This window comes from Neopelma chrysocephalum, unplaced genomic scaffold, assembly GCF_003984885.1.
Source record: "Neopelma chrysocephalum unplaced genomic scaffold, ASM398488v2 Primary Assembly neopelma1_85, whole genome shotgun sequence".
In the NCBI taxonomy this organism is placed as follows: domain Eukaryota; kingdom Metazoa; phylum Chordata; class Aves; order Passeriformes; family Pipridae; genus Neopelma; species Neopelma chrysocephalum.
In genome coordinates this window covers 6,771,960-6,795,875 of record NW_020897747.1, presented here as the reverse complement: position 1 = coordinate 6,795,875, position 23,916 = coordinate 6,771,960, and the positions used below count along the sequence as shown (strand labels likewise).

Genomic DNA, 23,916 nt, shown 5'->3' with positions numbered 1-23,916 from the left:
TTCATGGCGCTTCTTGGGTTCACCTATTAAATATCTGGTTTTGGCACTGCCTCTTAGAGGCACAGATGTAAATAAAGAGGGACTTTAACTGAAATCAGATGGTAATCTTGCTGGATTCTGTCCCTTTCTACATTCCCCCAACAAAAGCACAGATTCAGGTCAACTGAAGCATTTACTAATTTGGGTGATTTTACTATTGGGGATTTTTTGCTTGCTAAGGCACTTCCTCTGCAAGCATTTTTCTTTTACAATGAAAGGAAATAAAAATCAAGGTTGATTTCAAGCTTTTCTAAATGAAACAGTCTATTTATGATGACACTGCAATTAGCTTTTCTCTCAGTATTATCAATTAAAGTATATATTTGGCTCTCTGTTGTTCTGGCTTTACTTTTCTGTTGATCCATCCGTCTGCTTGTGTAGTTCATCTCAAAAGATGGTGTCAACTAAGTATAATTTATTTTTTGCTTTTATTTTTAGATATTAAAAAAATGCTTACAGAGGTCCAAAGAGTATTTTGAGAAAAGCAAAAAAACACCCAGCCTTTTCATGTCTCTCACCTTGTTGATGTCCAGTGAAGGGAAAATGCTTCAGAAAGGAGGGTACTTTTGATGTTTTGTGTAGTGAAGATTACCTTATCAGCTGCTTCCTTCCTTGGCATCTCTGGTCATCTGTCTCAATGATGGACACATCACCTGAGTGCCGCAGGTGTTACACTCAAAGACAGTAGGATGATTAGTGAAGGTAAAAGTATTCCATCCATATCCAGACCAGACCAGTCAAGTACAGGCAGCTTTAGTGCTTGCTTGCTTCATGTAATGTCTTACTGGTTTACTTCAGAAATGATAGAAGGTGACTTGATTTAGGCATGAGAAGACATGTTTGGGCAGCTCATCTGAAAGTGCCAGCAGGGGTAGATCCAGATGAACACAGCTGATGTCCTTCCTGAGAGCAGTACAGGAGCTATTACTTAAGATCTGTTTCTCATACCTTAAGCAGGGACAGGGATTGAATCTATGAATCAGAGGTAGGTGAATTGTTATCTTGTGATCCTCAATTCATTCTACTGACCTGTTAGAAATGAACAGTATTGAATTACATAAAAAGCACAACTGTCAACAATGCAAGGAATGATAAGGTAAAAGCAATGCAATTTGAGAAGAGAGCACTGTATAAATGTAAAAAGCCTTTTAAAGGGCTTCTGTACAAGGTTATCCAGTCAGTATATACTGCATTTGTAAGTTATTGTGTATTTAAAAATTTAATGAAAGATATAATTATAGCAACATTACCACTGACCTTTTCTAAAATGAGTCCATCATGAATCTGTAGGCATTTCAGAACTGTTTTCCATGTTTCTAATAATTTTTCTCCAAATTAATGACATCCAGTCCTGGCAATAAAAGCCTTGCCCTGTTTCTCCAAAGAAGGGCTAGGGAAACATTTTTTGATTTCTTAGCAATGATTCCACTGTGAGCTATGCACAGAACCAATTGGGAAGATGCTGTCCTATTAGCTAAGATTTTATGTGGAGTTTCAACTGCTTACTCAAAGAGCTAGAAAAAACCTTTCCAGGTTAAAGTCTGGAAATTACTGTTCCATGGCTTAGATTGGAGAACCTAGTTAGAAAACCAAAATACCTATCTGAATACCATCTGGGCTCTTGTATTTATTGCTCCTCAAGGACTTCCAGATCAGACTGCTTATCTAGAAAAATCGAAATATACTTTTTTTGTTGGCTTCCCAGAGTGGGACCTCGAAAACCCAGCTCTCTTGTTTTGTCTTCTATCCTTTCAACAAACAATTAAGAGTTTTCAGTTAGACCAGGGTAGACAAAGTCATTGATAAGAAATTTATAGTAGTTTATTTCCTTTTCCCCTGTATCATCTTGGTGGTTTATCTATGTTCGTTAAAAACATCTACCTCCCTAATTTAATGACCAGACAAAGTAAATGAAAAACAAAGGCACGTGGAAATTGGGTAAGATGAATGAGATGGTATCTTCAAAGCAACTTGAGGATTCACCAGTTGAGTAGGGAAAAAGAAACTCCAACCAATCTCTGTTTGCATCTCTTTCCTTGGGACTTGCTTTGTTTATTTACACTGGATACAGAAACTGTTATGTAACAGCTGGAGCACTTAGTGCTAACAGCTACTGATAGCCGAACACTAGCAATTTTAAAATGTTGCAGCTCTTTTCTGTCTGCCCAACCCTCTCTTGGACCTGGCCACCCCAAGAGATACAGTGGGAAGACGTCATGTGCATGCATCTTAGTCTCTATGGAAAAAGATCCAGTGATGTAGTTCACAAAACTGATGAAAGCAGAGTTCAGCTGCACTCTCTGGTCATACTCAGTCAGAGTTTGTGCCCTGTGATGGTTTGTTTAGCCGTTTTTATTTCACAAACAATGAAGGTTTCCATCACTTCCCAAGGAAAACTGTTTGAGAGACCAGTGGAGCCCCACAGATAACAAAGACCTCTTTTCCATTCCTTACGTTTGCTTATAGCAACTCATTGAAGCTTCAAATGCACAACAAAGTCATCATGAACTGTAACATAACCTTCATCATGTTGGCTGGTCAATGAAATCGTTCTGTAGGGGTCCAGGTGGCATTTAGTATTGGCGAGCAGTGCTCACACAGGGTGCAGGTGCTTGTTGGCTCCTCTGCAACTCTTATCTCTGAAGCCTGCACCACAGTGATTGATTAGTCCTAAGGAACTTTTTATTAGCAAGGGGAGGGTGGGGTGGGAACTTACCATTTTAGGAATCCGCTGACCCAGAACCATCTCTGCAGCACAGAGGAAAACATCCCTCTCTGTTCACACTCCTCTAATTACATTTAGTGTAGTATTGTTTCCATCTAAATTATAGCAATTATACACAAAGATCGTCTTTGAAATCATTTAATTAAAGACTATCTAATGCTCTGTGCTTTTGGAATGCTAATATACCGCTTTCCACTTAGGAAACTTTGGGTTTTTTTCATTAATTATTATGGAAGAATTTCAATGTTGGAGGTTTGTCTTAGCTTATTTTAGTAGATTTAAAAATCAAGTAATTCTGACAATTTTTCAAAAGCAAAAAGAAACTTTTTGCTCTCCTGATGGACAGTTAGCTCAGGATCAGTCTGAGGAACAAAATTTTCCTCAAGAAGCATTGACTGCCAAAGTGTTGGATTTCTCTGGCCCTTTTATCTTCTGTGTTCGGGGAAGTGTATGTGTTTGATTGTGTTCTCTCCTCCTTTTTTTGTGTAATAAACACCCAAGTCAAATCTAAACTGGTATAAATCTGCTTGGCAAAATGATTTCTACCTGCTGCATTGCTGCTTTGCAGGAATGATGTTTCAGTCATGCATCACATTCAGCTCAGACAAGATTGTACTGACAGCAGTTGTGGTGTGAGAGCTGATGGGACTTACCCAGTGCCAAGGAAAAGTGGGAAGGGCAACAGCAGTTAGAATTCCTATTTGAGCACAGTTTTGGAGGCCTTCCTCATCCTTCCTCCTCTGCTCTTTCCCTTTCTTCCCTTGTCCCAATAAGTGCCCTGGCACCCCATACTGCTTTGTTTTCTGTGAGTTTCTCTTGGTCTAGGATGTGCCTTCTGTGATGAGGAACAGGAATTGCAGCTTGTTCTGTACCTTCACCTGAATGTCTTGGTGTTTTGTGTCAGTAACACCCACAATTAGGACTACACTGAGTATTATTCTGGAGAGCAGTAACAATCTGCCTAATAAACCCATTCAACCAGATAAGTCCTTCCCCACCTACTCACTTCTGAGTGTGTATTTGGCACAGGTTCTTCTTGTATCCTCTCCCCTTCTTGTCAGCTTTGTCAAGAGCTTGCCTCTGTGAGGCAGAACATGGATATAAACAGGTGTCCACAGCAAACCCAGAGCTCCAGACTCGCAGATCTCACCCATCCACCTTTCTCTCCCTGATACCCATGAGCTGATACAGGTCTCAGTGGGAGAACATGACTGATTCCTGGATGGTTTTTGTTTCACAAAGAACAGCACAATGCAGAGGAATTTTGATGCAGGTTACAGTCTACAGAAGGACTGAGGGAAGAGCAAAGCCAACTCTCTGTATGATTACAGTGTAAACTAAGATGATCCAGAGTAAAAAATGGCATCATACTGGGGACACAGCAGGATCTGAATTGTGGTCAGTGTGTGGAAGTCTTCTCTTCTGTTTCTCCTTATTTCATAGGAAAATTTGTAAATCTTTCCCCCTCTTTCTTTGTTAGTCTGGAATAATTAAAACAACAAAAACTTTAGTCTCAGAAATGGCTTGGATAAAAATATAAATTGTTGAAAGATTTGGAATAATGAAAAAAATCATTCTGTGCCCTCTAAATATTGCAATAACGCTGATGCAGTGACATTTCTTGAGTGTCAGAAAAGCTCTTGGTTGTGGTACATACAGAATTTTTTAAATCTGGAACTCGTGTTTTAGATGAAGTTTTAGGTTCTTTTATATACTCAAAATAGTCAAAACCTTGGCATGTTATAAGGACAAATCAACTTGATCTTTATCTGCTGATGTGTATTGAGATTCCCTCTGCTGATGAGAAGCTGTAGTTTTATTAATAGCTTTTAAATCTGGTTACCCATCCTAATCTCCTCATATTATACACCTCCTTGTAAATCCAGCTGCAGTGGATTGAAAAGTTCCTCCTTACTGAGAAAATCATAGCGGGCCAAGGAAATGGGAATCTGTTTTGACTGAAAACTGAGCACTCATGGAGTCTTTTGACTGGGTACCTAGTGTTAATTTATTAATTAAACCATGGGCTTCCTATGATTTTGCTTTCTTTTGTGAAGGTATGAGCTTTCAACATGTAGAGTACCTGGTGGTACTGTGGTAGTGTGTGTCATCACTGCTTGTTGCTACCTTGGTCCTTCCCTTCTGGGCACTTAAATTACAAAGTTTTACCTGCATGTGAAGGAAGGCTGCATAGTTGAAATGGAATTTAGAGAGACCTGTGTTTGACAACCATCTCTGCTCCCAGTGTTCTGGCCCAAACTTGAGGAGAAGCCTCTGCTACAATTCAATTTTATATCATTCATCATTCTATTTATAACAGATCTGTGCCTGAGTTTCAGATTACTGTCAGAGTCCTTCCCCTATTTTTTGGGTGCTGACTCTTCAGCTCCAGCTGCTGCTGTATGCTGACTTACTCAGTCTAGTGTTATACTAGATTTGTGTGAAAAATGTGTCATTTTCATCCTGAAAATAAACTTATTGCTTATTACTTGGATGAACCATGGAGTGTGATCAGTGGCTGCTGATGATGAGTGACCCACTCACGAGAGTTAAGAAAAAACTCTGCAGTGGTGATCATTTATAATTCCACTCCTACTAGCTGCAGTCAGCATTCACTAAGTGGAAGGGACACTACTATCTTTAGTCCATATTTCAAATGTTAATTTCTGATGTTTCACAATTCATTAAGTAATAACTTTGTGCAACACATACGTTCAACAGTAAAGAAACTGTGTTATCTAAGAAAGGCTTGATTTTGAGACAGCCAAACCCTTGATGTTAGACACATTGCTAGTGTCTAAACTAGTTGTTTATTGTTCTTGAGTCATAGAAGGATTAGACTAGGGTCCCATTGTGCCGGGTACTACAGTCATGGAAAGACCTTCCAACAGAGGCTGTATGAGGTGTCAGGAAAAGGATAAACAATCTTAGGGCATCATAGGAACAGCAAAATATTACTCATGACTGAATACCAGTTTCTGGCATCAAGCTCCAAGACTGTATTGGTTTCTGCAGCTGAGATTCATGGAACATTATTTGCTTAACGCAAGCATGTCTGGCTGACTCTGGTTCTTTCCTTTTTTTTGTCTCCCATGCTCAGAGTTTTTGGGCACTTCAGTCTCCGTTCTGAATGGCAGCTGGTCAAGGTGGATTACAAGTCTATCTTCAGCCGAAGGTGTAACAAAGATGACTACCAAACCTGGCATCTGCACAATCAGGTATTCCCACTGTGTAGGGAGGGCTTGATGGGTGCTCCTTTTCCTGTACTCTGTTGCCTGGTAGGAATGCAGTTGTTATTTCCAGCAAAACATATGGATTTTCTTGCATCCCTTGAAGAATATCCATGAATAAACATGGGGCCAGTCTTCTGTGGGCAAGTTCAGGAGATTAACTTCTATTTTTATTAAAATAATCCATTGCACCAGATGGATCTTTTTGGCCTCAGTGCTTAGGGCAATGCAAAACCTCACCTTGTGATTGAATTGTGGAAGATGTTGAACTCTTTGTAGCTCTGTCAGTGACTCACGAAAATAATTTTGTTTCACTTTACCTCTATTTTCCCTACTCAAAAATGAAAACAAAAACATGTATTCATCCTGCAGGTCCTGCACGTGTCTATAAAACTCTGGGGAGCTCTTCAATAAAAGACACCAAAGAAGACCAAATTATTTCATTCTATTCAAGGATACATGCTTTTCTTTTCATACACTCTGGCTTATTTTCATGCTGGATATATTTAGGTTCTGAAGTGACCAGAAATGAGAGGTCAATACCCTCTGCAGATTATTTATGGGCTACTTGCCACCAGCAGGATGTCCCACACCCTGCAGGGGAACATAACTAGGGTCAGAACCATTGGCACTGTGATATTCCTGAATGAAATACATGAATTAGAAATGAGCATTAATTTGCAAGGATGTGTCAGATAACTGAAGCCATAGAATTGAATAAATGGAAATAATTTAAATGAAAGAAAAGGGAAGACACGTGTGTAACCAAGGGCATCGTTGTTAATGGGAAAGAGAAATATTTCAATTAGGTGTTGTCTTTTATTTCTTATTTCTATGCAGACAAATTATTTCTGCATCATAGAAAATTCTGTTTATAGCAACTCACCTAAATATTAAATATTTCTTTTAGATTAGGTACTCCCAGTAGTGTTCTTGAAAACCTTTGCATTCAAAAAGCCCAGCAAAACACACCATCGGAATTATTCAAGACCTATAAAAAAGCCAGGTCTACTAAGGAAAGAGCAAGGGAGTCAAATCCTGTGTTCCACACCTAGATTTTGTCCCTGCCTTGGGTTTCAGGCTTGGACACTTCCTTCTGCAGCAGATTTTATCTGACATACAGAAGAAACCCTGGAGTGCACCCTCGTTGTCTTTTCAGGATAATCCATAGGACTTGATATTGGTGGATGCCTTCTGAAACATGGCATAAGTGGGTGTGATGGCTTGGGCATCCAGACATTTTGGGCACATTGTCATTAGCATCCCAACTCAATGCTGAACACACTGCACTCATGAGTCCTCCCATGGTAACTTTTGATTTTGCAAAGACACAAAAGGGAGCTGGACTCCACGCTTCCAACTCTCCCAGTGGTAAATGCTTGTTTTCATTGCCTTTTGCATCTTTTGACAAAATGCTCCATTTAGGACACAGCTGCCACTACAAATCTCTTTCTCCTCTTGTTCCTTGGCTAATGAAGGGGGAGCCTTGTGTCATGGGAGAGAGGAAGATCTATAAAAAACGCAAGCCTGGAGCCCAGTGTTCCCTAGGTCAGGATTATTCCCAAACTGTGGTGTCTGAACCGTGTGTCTGTGGTCAAGGAGACTTCGAGTGGTGAGTATATGATTCTGGGGACTTTTTGCATGGGCTATTCTGGTAGTGGTCAAAAATAATACCCAGACAGAAAACCTTGCAGAGAAACTGTGTCTAAGGCAGCTTTGTGGCTGTGACTGCACCATATAGCAGAGCTGTGACCCCCATTCCTGTTGTGTGGGGGAGGCTTTCCTTCCATCTGAAGGAGAGGTTTATTAAGCTCCATGAGAAATACAAACCTGGAATTCAAAAGCAACAAATTGCAAGAACTGTTTGACATTTTTGTCTGTCATTCTAGAAGAGTGACAATCAGGACTTCTCTGCTCCAAAGCATGTCCCTTTTGGGAGACAGAGGGAATTTCTCTGTCCTCACTTCGGAGGTCATTGAATACCTAGGGAGCAAGCTAGCAAAACATGCACATTTTTATTGTTATTCCTTTGAATTGCTGGGAACCATTTGTTGCTTTTTAAAAATGTTTTATTGAGAAATTTCTGAAAGGGCTTCTGTGACATGACTACAGCCCACCCTTGTCAGATATAACTACTTCTTTTGCATAAATATTGGTGTTTCTAACTTAACGGGGCCATAATTTTCAAATTGCTTTAAGGTCACTTTGAAAGCAGCTTAAAAATAAGACGGGGAAAATGAAACACTGCTTGACAATCAGAGATAGGAGATGGGAGAATGCACAAGTCAGGATCTTTGCACAAGGAGTTACTACACAGAACTCGTGATAGGCAATATTTCAAAGATTTAAAGCTGTCAATATCTGTCATGTTTGAGCTTAAATAATCAGAATGTCATTTAAATAGAATTCAAGATACCCTGAAAGCTGATCAGCTGAAAAAACATTTTAATTTTTATAGTAGTTTATCAGGATCAATGTCTGACTCAGTATCGGTATGATTTCCAAAAACTTCTCTTACCTTTGAATACCTTCTGAAGAGGTGTGAGGCATGAGATCTATACATTTATTTGGACTTAGGCCAGCTGAAACTCATGGTTCTGTTTTATAGCATGGACATACTGAAATGTAGAAAGATTAAGAAAAAATATAGACCAAAGTGTTCTCTTGAATATCGTAGTAGTTTGGCTTTAAGAGAGGTTCAGGGATATAGAGCAGAGATTTTCATCTTATCTGGATGGATGTTTAATTTGTTCCTAATGCCAAAATTACATCTGAGACTCCTTAACTTGACTCGTGAGATCTTTCCCCTTTGTTCTCATCATGGGAACTTGCAGGACAAACTATCTTGCTCTACAGTATCTGCCCTTGGCAGTGGCATATGTCTCTGGGGTGAATCAAGAACCAGTCTCTAGAGATACTTATGAGTTTACTTGGGTTTTTTTACCCTTATGCTGCTTTATGCCTCACCAGCTTTCTATTTTCAAAGTGAAGTTTGTCTTTTCTGAGCTGTAAGTGGAAAACTGTGGTAGCTAAATTGGACTTAAGTGCTGTTCTGCCTTGAAAAAGATCTGCATCAGAACACACCTTTTCAGTCAATTGGCGAGTTTCTTGCTTGCATTCAGTATCATTTTTGCTTAACTTTCCTGCTAACATGAGAGAATATTGCTGTTAACCTTGTCAGTCCTGCAGAAAAAATGCAATTAGAGGACAGCAAGCTGGCTTTTGTTTCAGACCCTGTGCTGCCAACAGAATTGTTAACTGGCTTCCAATTGCAGAATTGTCTTAGCTGGTGATGGAGAATCAGAAGAAAGTGCTTCAGTTTAAGGGTGAGTTTTGATGCTAGTTGGCAGAGCTGACTGGAAGGTGTGGGGCAGTCAGTTTGAGGAAATTACTAGCACTGCTGGAATTGGGGCACCAAGCTTGATTATCTTAAAATTGATTTTCAGAGAAAAAGGTGGACTCATCTGCTCTGACTTGTGCCTTCTAAAGGATGAGACAGTTATTTAATCAGTGGCAAAATACAGTTTATTCTAAAATACATTTTAGATTCATCTCCCTTCTTTGGAACATCAGTATGAGAAGTCCCTTTTCTCTCTGCTGACTAGAAGGTGGACAGGACAGTTGAAAGGGAAGCTCCTACTCTTTCACTTAATGAACTTCCAAGAAAAATGTTTCCTTTTCAAGAAAAAAATGTCCACTCAGCCTTTTCTGGCTGGGTTCACAGTGTCCACTTGTTCTTGAAAGCACAGACTGGTCTGTCTCTTGTGTTGCACTGAGCAGGTCCTGTGGAGTGTCAGGGAAAGGAGGAGGGTCAGCAGCTGGGGCTGTGTGACTACACTGACCAGCAAGTCCCAACAGACAGGCCCTCTGCTTCCCCAGTAAGTAGTTTTGGAGGCTGGTGCTGGTCTTGGAGCATCCCAAGCTACTAGGTGTGATGATGCCTGACTTCAAGAGCCATGGGACAAATGACTGCAGCAGCCCTATAGCAGAGGCTATGAGGGCTGTGCTCCCCCCTATTTGGTCACAATGCCCTTGCCCCTCTCTGCCTCACGGTTGCAGTGCTGTTTTTTCCTGTTAGACATAAGGCTGATCTAAAATTCAGGGGCATAAATTATGATCCAGGGCCCCAGTTCAACAAATCCTCATGAGTCAAGATCAGGGGTGACTCCTGCCAACCCTTGCAGTCATGTTCAAAAGCAAATTCTGGCCTTTTTCTGGCAGAAGGAACTCCAAAGTGTTATTAAAGCACTCGCTGATCTTTCTTTTCCCTCCTCCTGCTTCTTTATTTACTCTGTCAAGATAGCTTTCCTGACAAAGACAGCACAGCAGCTGGACTTGATTATTTCCTTAACTTATGCAAACCCTGGGGCTTATGAGAAGGAAGGTGGGCAGCATGTGAGGTTTTAATATACATTTACCAGAAGTTAATGAACAAGCGCAGAACCTTGAGGGCACACAGCAATGTTGTCTTTAATTTTATTAAATATTTATGCAGCTCTTTTCTTCTCCTGGGCAAAGTACAGCTCCTCCTGAATATTTTTAATTATCAAGTCCCTGCCAGGCATTTTTGACTGTGCAGGTCGGACCCACTGAGAATGATTAAATTGAATGTTGAGAGAAAGAGCATTAGGGAATCTCCAACCCTTTTAAAGTAGCTTGCAGAATTTTTGTCCTCCCAAAAAGGAACAGTAGCAGTCTGGGTCACTGGGGACATAGCACAATTTTATCTCTCCAAAGAACTTCCTAGAGACTTTCTGTTGGCAGTTCAGACTTTGAATGGGGAAAGGATAAAACTCAGATTGTCCTAAAGGGCACAGAGAGGTTTCAAGACAGTGGCTTCTGCAGTGTCCTTGTTTTCACTGAGGTTTAGTGTGTTGGCATTTGTTAACTTGCTTCAGGCAAAAATCCAGGGTCTCTTTTTATTTGCCCTTTGAATCCAGACTGTCAATAAAGGCTATGCATAGAAACCTGATCCAGAGCCTATTAAAAGTTATGGAAAGCTTTGGATTAATCCTATTGCTTCATCATTGTATTAGCACACAAAGACAGCTGTAAAAAGAAGTTTTGCGTGTGGTTGTGTACACTTCCACTCTTAGGTGGTCCAAAGAAGCATCAATACCCTATGTGACATGATACCATATAATCCTGTGTTGTTTTAGTTTAGTGTTAGAAAAAATCAGCTATATTTTTCTCTCAGGCAAGTTATAGCTCAGTCAGAGAGCAGGGAGGTCATTAACATACATAAATATACATACCGTGGCTAGTTGTTCAGGAAATGCTCCTAGTGTTTTATGTTCCTAGCCACTTCATTGGGAAAAAGTGAAAAATTAGAATTAGTCTGGTTTGTTCTAAAAGCAAAGACTGCAAAAAGCAAGCAAACCGAAAGAACCCAAAAAGTGAAATTTAAATTAGAGATTAATAGGAAAAGAAATTAACAATACAATTTTCTTTCTTAATCTCTGTCCATGTTTGGTTGCCAAATGAAACGCAAATCCTTCAGTTCTCTGCAAGGTAAGTAGTTCTGTGAATCATGTTCTTGCCTCTCAAACCAGTCCAGTACTTTGTCTCTGGATGAGCCCAATTCATGATTTCATGCCATCCAGCAGAGAACCACCAAAACACACGTGCTTTGGGGATGCCACCTAAAACTCCGAGCTAAATCCGGTAGATGGGTACAGTGATGCACTCCTGACTTGTTTCCGTAGTGACTATGGGTATGAGAGGCACAGCAACAACCAGTGTATCCCAGCCTTCTGGTTCAGCCCATCTTCCCTGTCCAAAGATTGCAGCATTGGTCAGAACTACTGGAACAGCACTGGGTAAGTAAGTCTTGCAGTCCGTCTGGTTTTGGTGACTTTGCAGTACACAAAGAGAATCTGGATGGTTCTTCTTTCTCTGCATCCCATCTGGCTCTTTTCCAGTCGTATTGATGGGGTAATGTTTGCAGCAGCATCTGTATGGAACACTGCCTCATTCCTCAGAGACAGGGAGAAGCACGTTAACATACGTGACATGTAGATATTGCATTGCTGCCAAGTGATGTGTGATCCCTGGAGTCTAGACTTGGAGCTCCCCTTTGCTGCAAAATTAAAACATGAATCAAGAAGGTCTATCTGAGAGACAGCTGAATGTTTAAAGGTACAGGTTCGAGGTATTTCACATTGGTTTTTGTTGAACCTCTTACTGTATTACAGCTCCTATTTGTATCAGCTTCTAGGAAGGCTTATATGAACAATTTTTAGCCTCTTTTTTTTCCTTTGCCATTTTCACTTTGTATATACAATGCCTTGCATTTCAGACAAGCTGTATGTGCTGATTTCTCCTGGTTTTATCCAGAACAGATGGCAAGTGTTGGTTTACTATGGTAGTATCACTTTGCAAATGTTATTCTATCATGCGGGAGATGTTGTGAAACACTTGTTGCACTGACTTGTTGCAAAACTGTTGGGGTTTGTGTCTTCTTAACCAATCCTGTATTTTTACTGTGAAATTAATAGAAAGGGTTAATCCCCCTCATCAACAATGGGAATAGCCAAGTGCCTTGCTTCTTAGCTAACCTCTTCCGAGAAGAGCTAAGAGAAGAACCTATTCCTTGAATCGTTTTAAAATTGAACTAGACAAAGCCCTTGGTAGATAATTTCAAGTGCCTTCTAGCACAGTAGAGGCAGACAAAATGTAATAAAAAGCATAATTAAAAAGCTGGGATGCAGGGTGCAATCCTGCAGGCATAGGGAGTTGGAGGAGTTCTCTGCCTTTTAGCAGGGCACAGTAATTCACCTCCACAATGTGTCTTTTCTCAGTGATGCTGCTGAGAATCTCTGGAGAACATTGGATTGTGATTGGTTTGGCTTTCACCCATTTAATAAAACGTTGGGTTTTGATGTTTCCTTTCAGTGAGAGAATCATGCAGGCAGTTAGCCTTTGAAAAAACACATGCATAAATGTGGAGAAACAAAAAAACCCACAAAGGAACATTTCCACCCACTGTCTGAGCCCAATCTCCTTTTTTGACTGTTCCCCAGGTACCGAAGGATTGTGTCTAACAACTGCACAGATGGCTTGAGAGAGAAGTACATGGCCAAGATGGAGAAATGCCCTGGAAAAGCACCTCGGGGATTGCACATCCTCACTACCGATGGAAAGCTGGTCATGGAGCAGGGACACAATACCACCTTCATCATCCTTATGGAAGAGGTGTGTTAGTGGTCTCAGCAAACTTTTCTCTGCGTGGCAGGACTGGCATTCTTTTCCTTCACTTTTCAGGTTGCTGAGAAGAAAATAGCAATCAAGTGGGATTATGAAATGGTCAACAGTCCTGAGATTTATGAGAATTAATAGAAAAGGTGAAACATTCAAGCAAATCATCAAGTTGGTGTGTGGCTGGTTATCTTGTCTATCAGGGGTGATGAAGTCAATACTAAAGAAAGAAAGATCTGGACAAAAATTTGTTTCCCCTCTAGCCTCTTGCTGCTTCCAGTGAACTGCAGATTATGGCATTTGTGAGGCTGAAATGATGTTTCTATGCTTAATAATTCTGTGTTTGAGATACAAAGCTTTAGCTGAGTCTGAACATTTTCAGACTCATAGGGAGCAGTGAGGGGCATTGCTGTTTTGCAGTAGGAATTGAGCCTCCTCAAAGCACCCTCTCGGCTCATATCTATTGTATTTATTTATTGGTATGGTTCCCTCTGTAGCCAACAGCAGCATAAATGATACCAGGCCATGCTGCTACCCAAAGCATCAAAATATTGAGACACTTCTGGTGGTCTCTCTGAGTCAAGTAATTGTCTGTTTGGCAAACACATATGGTGTGGCCTTTGTCACCAAGGTTTGTGACTCATTGGAGGCTTGGAGAGCTAAGGCAGGCACTTAGCATGTGTTCGGACTGATAGGAGACTTTTTCAAATGATCTTATGCTCCTTCTGGCCTGTGATTTGATTTGGTGTTTGGGGATATATGTGACTACACCACAAAAAATTCTACTGTGTTTGCAGCTGATGCACTCCTCTGCTGGCTTCTGACTGCCCATGGAAGGTGGTGTTGGAGGTCCAATAGTGATTTTACCACAATGGATTGTATTGCATCTGTTTTCTGGTTAAATGAAAGAGTCCACTCACAGCCTCACTTCTAACATCCTTAGGTGTCTCAGGAGGGACAGCCAGGGACTGAGGACCACAAGTATATTTTGTCATCTGCCCTGACCTGTGTACATAATTTTGGGACAGTAGCTGGAGAGAGCTGGGAGGCAGACCACCCACAGACAGACAAAGACAGACAGACACACTCTCATGCTAAATCAAATTCTTATTCAGTAACTAAGTGTTTCATTGGGACCACGTTAAACTGACAGGGCCTCTTTCATACTTCCTCAGAGATTCATGCATGCTCTGCTTTTATACAAAGGGGATTTCTTGTCTACTTGGCTGATTCTTTTATATTCTGCAGACTTGACATGGTAAGATGATTTGTATAGACACTATGAGTGGGAGTTCATAAAAGAACAGATATAATCTAAAAATTAGGAATCTAGTAGTAATTTATTAAGGAACTCAAGCGGAACTGCGGTGTACAAAGAATGATAAACAGATGGGGAATAAGGTACCTGTAGAGTGGAGTCTACAAGACTTTAGAGATTGAAGAGGCAGCTGAATAAATATGTGAGGGCATTCATTCTTATGTCCTTAGTTGAAAAATAATGATAGTTAGAAAAATATTTCATTGAAATAATTGCTTTTCTAAGGGAAGAGGATCTTCAAAAATAGGTCTTTGTAGGTGAACAGCTTATTCCACAGAAAGATGTGTTGCCTTTTGAGTTTGTTTCTTAAAAAATAGACATTTCAAGACAAAAATAAAAGGAATACTTAGATTTTGGACAAAAGCATTCCAGTCTTTTAGTGTGAACCTTAGAAGAATTGTCATCAAAGGATTCCTTGGTAGCTGGAAGAAAAAATTTCTGCAGAAGTCTTAATTATTACCTAACTTGTTGTCATACACATTCATTCCTGAATCCCTCCACCTTCTCTGGTCAGTCTTTTTATTAATTGGTTGTTTGTTTTGTTCCTATTTTTACACTGACTTTCTGAGCCAAACAGCAACATGACAAGCCCTCCTATGGATACATCTTTGTGGTCTCCATTCAGCCTTCCAACTGTTTCAGACTAACCCTAACAAGTTCTTCCCTCCCTTCTAGTACACACCCTTAATATATTGATGTGACTGACCATAATGCTGTCAATGGTAAATGAAGACTTCATCATAGTTAATCAAAATCTGAATTTCTCAGGATTTATGGAATTAACTTTAGTAGTACTGTTCATAGCAGTATTCAGAATACGTGTGTGGCAATGACTATGGACAAAAAATGCAGAATGACTGATGGTTTTGCTGTGCTTTTAGAAATATGGGACTGGACTGTGATTTGGACTGTGTATACATGTGAAGGAACATGAGGAGATAAGAACCTTTTTAGACTTTTCTTTTAATCTGAGTTTGGGTTTGATCATGAAGAAACAATAGACTGCCAAATTGCTGTTGTATGAATTGTGTTCTTGTCCAGATCTATGAATCTATTTTTGTACCTGATCTTGCCACGCATCCTCAGCTCCCTTCTGAAGAGTACATAAACTTCTCTGAGGGCTAATGGTTGTTTATGTGGCAGCTCCAGTTACTGAAGTGTTCTGCTCCCTTATCTCCTGTTTGTGTCACCCCATAGTTTCCCTCTTTCAGTCATTACAAGGGGATGGCAAGGCTTTGTAGCAAGGTTGTAATTGCAAGTGATCTGAGAAGGCAGGCAATGACCAGCACTGAGCAAGTATTGAAGTTCTGCACATCTGTTAGAGGATTGCTGAACTATGTTTACAGAAAGAGGTAGCCACATCATACAATCACAGAATGGTTTGTTTTGGAACACACCTTAAAGATTGTCTAGTTCCACCCCCATTGCCATGGGCAGAGATGCCACCCGCTTGACCATGTTTCTCTGAGCCCCATCCAGCCTGGCCTGGAATACCTCCAAAGATGGAACACTCAAAACTTCTCTGGTCAGCCTGTTCCAGTGCCTCACCATCCTCACAGTAAAGAATTTCTTCCCAATATCTAATCTAAACCGTGTCATATTTTTATGTAAACAGTTTGAGAGCTTTGTTAGAAGAGAACCAAAATGCCTCATGTATACTCCCCTCACCCCTTCCCCAAGCATATGTTAGATGAAATACAACCCTCCTGAAATCAGTGAGAGTTTGGCTCCTAACTTCAGAAAGCCAAAATTTCAACCTATACCTACAGTTCTTGTGTGTTCTGACTTCAGAGTTTTTGTCACTTCACTAGTGTAGCTTCCAGGCAGGAAAACTTTTCCAGGCTAGTCTTCATGATGATATGACTTTGAAGGGCTGTTCTATGGCAATACTCCTCTCCACCCATTTCACTACCCTTTGTCTGCTCACTGATTGCAGTAAGCAGAGCTCCAATCTTTGTGACAGCTCCTACCTCATTCCCTTGCAGTGGTTTATGGGACTTAAAGCAATAAAATGTGCCTTTTGAATATATATGGAGAGCAATGATTTTTTCCTTTTGAAATGCCTCCATTTCGATTTTAATCTGTATTCATAAACTCCAGAATATCTGATATCGTTGTGTGGGACTAGCATGCTTGTTTTAGTATTTTGTATACTGGATACAGATGTATTGAAAGAAGAAAGAAAACATAATTAGTGTGATGGGCAGGCTTTACGTTGAAGACCCAATTCATAACTGGATGGGAAGATCATCGGCTACTATTTAGTCACAAAAAATCTGTTCCTGCTTCTCTACTTCAAACCTTCTCATTTCAGATAGAATCATATTGAAGAAGCAAGGAGGAAATAGAAAAGAGCAAGGGAGATGAGTTGCCATGATTGGTGCAAGAGATTTCAGCCTGAGGTCATCGGTTATGAATCCAGCCCAGATCAAATTTTTATCCTCTGTTCAGTGTCTTCCATATAAGATGAACTTGCAGTCTTAATACATTCCCTTGAGAAGTGATTTTGAAAGGTTTAACAAGCTATGGGAGCCTTTCTATCAAATAACTGAATATCCCAAGAGTGTCATTTTGCTCCTGCTAGAGAATTTTTTTTAGTGACTTAAAAACCTCTCTGTCTAAAGAATGTTATTGACTACTCAATATTATAGATAGGATTTAGTGCCCATACCTCTCTAGTCCTCCACATATTCTTTTCAGTTTATACTGGATTTTTAATGTCCTAGAAGGGCAGAGGTGAATATGGTGCCCTGATGAAGTCAATAGCCAAAACTCCCCTGGCTCTTGTGGAATGTGAATGATGGAGCAAGGAAGGAGAGTGATCTAACATACATAATCAAAAATCCATATTTCATAAACTACATGCAATAATCTTGATTATATGGGTATGTATTTGAAGACCCCTAGTACAGACTCAAAGCAAATTCACATCTGAAAAATACCCTTCCTGGACACTGATTTGTTAATGCAGGCATAGCCTACGAGGAGGATAAAGTCTGTGGGGGCTGCTGTGGTCCTGATCACCTTCACAGGGGACCTGCTTCATTGTGGTCTGTGTTCTTGGGTGTTTCATTGCGGGTTTCCATTCAAAGGGCAAGGTCAGATGCACTTTCAGGACAGGGACAAGTAGCAGAACACAGCATCCTGCTTGTGTCAGTATAGCAATTGCCACTTATACAGGCTGATGGCAATTACCAGTTAGACAGCAGCTCCCATGAGTCAGTCTGGAGTCAGTGGAAGGCAAGAACTGGGACCCCTTGCCTTTAATGAGTGTTTCTGTCTCCACGTGTGCCTTTGTTGTGCACCTTAGGTCTGAGTTGCTGACCATGTGGGACAGAACAGCCCGACAGCTATTTAATCCTGATTTAAGGACCTCTTTTTCCATGTCCAGGTGTGGTAAGAAGTTGTGATCCAAAATGGATCTGTGCTATGTATGAATGTGTTCAGACCATATAAAAAATCGTTTATGAGTGTGACGTGGTCCTTTTCAGTGAGCCCAGTGGATTTAGGACCCTGCAGGATTTGAGCTGGTTGTGGAGGGACTGGAGATATGTCAGAATCATCAGTGAGAGATAAGGTTGCTTCCCTTCCTTACATCAGTATGTGCTAAAACTGCACATTAGCTTTGATCCTGACCCTGTATGTTTACAGCTATAATGGGCTTTATGAGATGGCTGTGAAATATTTCTGTATTCCCTATTTAAAAAAATGGTTATCTTAGGAGTAGGGATTTTTCAATTATTTTTTTTTAACTTTTAATTTCATTCACAATATATCTAGGGATCAGCTTCAGTTTGGGGTTAGGAACATCTCCAAAAGGTAGTGGTATCTTCTTCATCCATAGTGAATAAAGTCCCTTTCATTAAAGGGATTTGTGACAATACATCTTATCTATATGCAGAAAGCTAAAGCTACAGAGATTTGATCTGAGTTCTAGTTTTTTTTTCAGTTCAGTGAAATCACTGCAGTGGGCTTTAGCTCTGTTTAAATTAGCCTTGTTTAGTGTTACCATTAGTCAGCTGGGGGCAAGTATAAAGTAAGGCTCCAAGAAACTGAAATAACAGACACTTCTACAGTTCAACTACAGCAGTTTAAAGCATGAATTAAATTAAAATAGTGCAACTACTGCCTCTAGACAATACCTGCAGTGCTGGAATTTCTTGTCTGCTTTTCCCTCCTTCATTTAATAACTGTCATTGACAGTAATCCTAGAAGAGATTTTCTCATCATCTACTTCATTCTCCTGTGTATCTAGGCCCTGTCTTTGTGTTGACTGACATTAGACAGAAAAATCTGTCAGTCCTCAGTGTGAGACTCAACCGGTATAAATTCAGCCATCCTGAGGTTACATGTCTAGCTGAAACTAGTCTTCTAAACTCTCTATCATCGGGGTATAGGAATGGATATTTGCAGGGGATTCGTGTCACCTGTCTCAGCTATCTTAGGATGGAGTGTTTGTCTTTTCTTTCTCTCTCTTTCACTGACTGTGCAGGAAACCTGGAAAACTAGATAAGGCTAGACTCAGTGACTAGGTTCTATGTCTTTGGAATGTACAGGGGAGCCACTTCAACCATTGTCCTGTCTCCAGAGTGCTCCCAATGCTCCCATATTCACATGGGAGTTGCTCTCCCATTAACATCTAACCTACCACCAGCATAGTGTCTCCCATCTCACTGCTTCTGATGAGGTACTTGTTGGCCACCACCAATTCAAAAAAAGGCTGTGGGAAGCCCTGGCTACTCCAGTGACACGTAATTCCCCACCATGCCTTGTATTGCGTGATTCAAACATGGTTCCCTTTATATGTGCACATTGGATACTCTGCCCTCCTCAAATCTTTAAACCCAAGATGGAGGGTAACATCCCTTTATAGGTGTAAATGATCAATTATTCTAAGCATTACTTGTATATAATTACCAGTTGCTGACTGGAGTCTGGCCACTTTGGTAAATGACAGAACAAAGGTAGGCTTTTTTGGAAAAGTTACAAGTTTATGTACGTGCTAATGAAATGGAACAGAGAAGTAGGATGCAGAGTAATATAAATCCCTCTTGTCAACCCAGTTTCCTAATTAAGCCTTCTCTGTTGCAGGGTGATCTCCAAAGGACAAACATTCAGCTTGATTTTGGAGATGGCATTGCTGTATCCTATGCTAATTTCAGCCCTGTTGAGGATGGCATCCGGCATGTGTATAGGAATGCTGGAATCTTCCAGGTGACAGCATATGCAGAGAACAGCCTGGGCTCTGACACTGCTGTCCTCTTCCTGCATGTGGTCTGTAAGTACTTCCACCTGCTGGATTCCTTGGATGAAAATCTGACTTCACTGAAAATCCCTGCAACTTCAGTGGCGCCTAAGTATACCTGCAAGCCCACATACACATGCAGCTCATGCTCTTCCAAAGTCTTGGGCTTTTAGGCACTCTTCTAACTTGTTAAATAAACTATTGAATTAAGAGAAAGGGAAGGGTTATTTTTAAACACAAGTATATTTGCAGTCTTCAGAGATACAGAAAAAAGTTTCTTGGGCTTCCTGAAAGGGTCAGAGACCAAGCAGCATATGAAACAAAGTCTAAATGTGTATTCTGAAAACATGTCTAATTCCAAGAGGTTTAGATTAAACTACTAAAATTTGATTTATTTATTCAGGATTTTGGAGTTTACAGTGCTTATTAAATGTAATAAAAGTTTATGCTGAGCATGCTTCCTGGGATATGAAAGTAGTGAGGGCTAATGGGCTGCTTTTCATATTTCATGAGTTTGCCATGCATCCCTGACGTTTCCGTCCTGTTTGGTAGATCAGTGCAATTTCCCTCCAGTTGACACATGAGTAAACTCAAATACAGAGCTCCCAGCCAACTTCTCAAAGCCACAGGAGAAAGCAGAGGGTATGGAATTCAGGATGAGACAGGAAGAGTCCTGTTCTTTGTCCTACTCTCAGACTATCAGATCTTCTGGGCAGAGAATGCCATCTGGTTTTACCCCTAATGGTGTACACAGCCATGTTTGGCTTCCCTCTTTACTTGTCAGAATGTCCCCTAGCCTATCTTTTACTTGAGCTTTCCTGCTGGAAGGAAGCAAGTTAGAAATTTCCAAAACTCAAGAACTTTTTCTCCTTTTTACATTCAAGCTCCCTGTGTGAAGGAATAAATGTTCCTTGAAGCTTTTATTATGCCCATAATTCCCTCAAAGTCAATCATGGCTGCACTTAACAACCTGTTATTAGAGCATTAACTGTTTTTACCTTCACCTTGGGCCATTAGCTGACAAAAGTGATGGTTACCTGGTAATAACAACCAGATTTGTATGGATTGTCTGATTTTTCTCATAGGAACTATTTTTTCATGGTGAGGATTTTTAAAGCAGAATGCAACAAGGGACAGTTCCTTGGCCTGGTTGTGCTACTCCACTGTTTTCTTCATCAGCCCCTCAGATCTCTCCTTTGACTTTTATAGTGTTCTTAGGTAGCCAGCTTATCCTTATCTCTAGGGAAATATTTTGCGAACCCTTACATTCATGCTAATGCTGAAATAAGTGATAACTCAGTACTAGACTTTTAATTTATTTTGATGTGCTAGTCAATATAGGATGTTTGACCTTGAAGCTCAAATGTACAGACAAAAATGCCTGTGAATCACTCTTATTATATGATCTGTCTGGTACTGAAATCCTCTGCTGGAAAATAAAAAAATAAAAAAAAAGAGAAAAAAGCTCCTTCGCCTCAAGTAAAATTAGTTTTCTACCTTGCAGCTTTATTAGTGGTCAGTCAACTTTTCAGCTTTCTGAAATCTGCTGTCAAGCTGCTTATCTTGACATTTAAAGGAAGCAGAGATATTATTATTTTTTCTCTTATGTTCACTGTCACAAACTATTTGGGGAACCTGCTATTCTTGAGCACCCAAAGTACTTTCTATGATCAGAGTTCAGGAGTGACTTGGTGGCAGACACCCCTTGGGAAAAGGGAAAAAAAAAGATCAAATTTTAAGGAGTCAAAAGCAACAATAGCGTCCCATTGTGCTTGGAACTGTATGTTCTGGTGGTAAAAGAACAGCTTTTGCTATCCAAAATCTTTGTAATCCAAGTAGATGGAGAAGTGATTAATGTCCTCATTTCATGCTTGAAGAGCTGAGAGGTAACACAAGAAGATACTCTCAGTTAAAAATCACCAAAGTTTCTGCTTCCCAGAATGAATGTCTTAGAAAAAAATGTCTTTCTTATTTCATCCTTTCCATCTCACAGGGATAGTCTGTCAGTTTTAAAGGTGTTTTAAAGGTACTACTCAGAAGGTAACACTGTCTGATGGACAGCAGTTATCAGCTGAAATTCAGTACCAGCAAAAACAAAAGATTAAACGAGAATTAGAACAATGGAGACAGTAAAAGATTTAAACAAACTATCAAACAAAATCTCAGTATTTTTTACTCCTGTGGTTTTTTCTAGAGAGGCGCTCTCTTAATTCCGGACATTGGGTTTACTGTGGGTGTTTGCATTTATTAGATACAACTTTGCATTGGTCCTTTGTTATTTTTTTAAATCTTTCAGAAACAAGTACTTCTGAAAGTTAAATGCTTTGGTACACCAATGCACACATCTTTCAAGTAGTTCATGACTTTTTACTAGTGGTAACTGACTCCCCAAACACTTCCCAAAGTCAGGCCAAAGTCAAAAACATACCAAGGATTTCTAAAAATCATGAATCTTTCTTTTGGAGACCTTTTAAAAAACTGCCAGGGGTATTTAATCAAGTCATAAATGCCTCTTATATAACCAGATTTAAGCCATCTTGGCTAAAATGATTTCCCCACAAATCTTAGTAGCTCAGTGGCTATATTTTCTTTCTCTCTTGTGTCCTATCCCTCTAGCTTTCAATAGAAACTTTCCTATCTGGTGCAAAGCCAGTTCACTGTTATTCCACAAAATGCATTTTAAAGAATTCTTCTATACACAGTGCTGACCCTGTCTGAAATCAGCACTCTGGAAAATGTGCATTTCTGGCTACTCTAGAATTAAGAGGAAACAAAAAGTAAGATTTAGTGTTTATTAATCTGTCTTTTTCTGTTGCTTATTGACTGCTGAAATTCTCTTTTATTGCTAAATTAGAGTCTTGCTACTGACAGAGAACATTTAAAGACTCTTGCTGTTCATAACTGTGCAGGGAGGATTTAACTCAAAGCCTCAAATAATGAACTCTCTCTTCCCACAGGTCCAGTGGAGCACGTCCATCTGAGTGTTCCCTTTGTCGCCATCAGAAATAAGGATGTCAACATTACTGCTGTAGTTTGGCCCAGCCAGGCAGGCACACTTACCTACTTCTGGTGGTTTGGCAACAGCACCAAGGTACAGATACCCTTTGGTTTATTTTCACTTCCTAAGCTTGTCCCACCAGACAGGGAACTCTCTCAGCCCTAATAAAAACTTCTCACCTTTGCTTGTTTTGTGTTTTAGTTTTTTCCTTGTCTAAAAAGGGTTGTCATTATCTGAACTTCAACCTTTGTGAATTTATTTCCTCCTGTATTGTGTTGTTCTTAGGAGTCATTACTTTTTTACACCTGGTTGTTATCAGCCCTACTGAGCTCTGGAGACCACTGTTATTACCAGTGTTCACTTGCAACTTAACTGAACTATATACCACTATATATGGAATAATACTGGCTTTCAACACATTGTTTAAAAGCTGCTGGTGTTCAAATAACCATGGGGGTTTCCATTTTGTACCAGTATGCAGTATATAATGCTGGATTCCAACACAGTACTTTAAAGCTCTTGGTGTTCAAATAAACAGTTGCATCTAGAATTTCATGCTAGAAGAGTCTAGCTTGAATGAACTGTTTGAGTCGATCCATGACTATTGTTCACAGTCTGGAATAGATTAGAGAGGGAGATGAGATTTCTTTGTAGCAAATTTTCAAAAGATGGGCACAAATTTGTCATAAAGAGCCTTTTTATCAATAGTTAAAGTAAGTGAAACTACAAGTTAATGCCATGTTTCAAATGGAGAGAGCAGGATTGCTTATTAGCTACAATTTTTATTTTAGGCTTTAGGAGTGAGACAGGCACTGTTATCTATTCTTGCTGTTGTGAATTGTATAGATGAAAATTTTGCAATGTAGTATCTGCTGTTATTTACAAAAGCACTTTAAGTCACATCATTGTCTACATTTGCAATTGAAGGTGTACTCTGAGGTGAGATCACAGCAGAAAGAAATGGGGATTTTACATGAAATATGGAACCTGAGATAAAAAATAGCAGGCAAACAAGTATTTTGTTTTCTCTTTGACAAAGCTGCTTGAGTTTTAACCTCTTACCCTAGGTACAAACATTAGCAGGAGAGAGGGGAAAAAAAAAAACAGGAAAGGCTGTGTCTGCGGAGATTTTACATCAAGTTAGGAAGCTTACTGTAAGAACTT

At 40.0% G+C, this 23,916-nt stretch overlaps 1 protein-coding gene across 1 annotated transcript in view; it reads left to right on the top strand.

The window, feature by feature from the left end:
- The window catches only part of SORCS3 (sortilin related VPS10 domain containing receptor 3), a 286,600-nt gene that overhangs the window by 246,754 nt on the left and 15,930 nt on the right, over window positions 1-23,916 (top strand). The window contains exons 16-21 of the mRNA XM_027692189.1: window positions 5,865-5,982; window positions 7,473-7,606; window positions 11,700-11,813; window positions 13,017-13,188; window positions 19,601-19,787; window positions 22,712-22,845. Coding sequence (XP_027547990.1) covers window positions 5,865-5,982; window positions 7,473-7,606; window positions 11,700-11,813; window positions 13,017-13,188; window positions 19,601-19,787; window positions 22,712-22,845 — 859 coding nt within the window. The remainder of the gene's footprint in view (window positions 1-5,864; window positions 5,983-7,472; window positions 7,607-11,699; window positions 11,814-13,016; window positions 13,189-19,600; window positions 19,788-22,711; window positions 22,846-23,916) is intronic.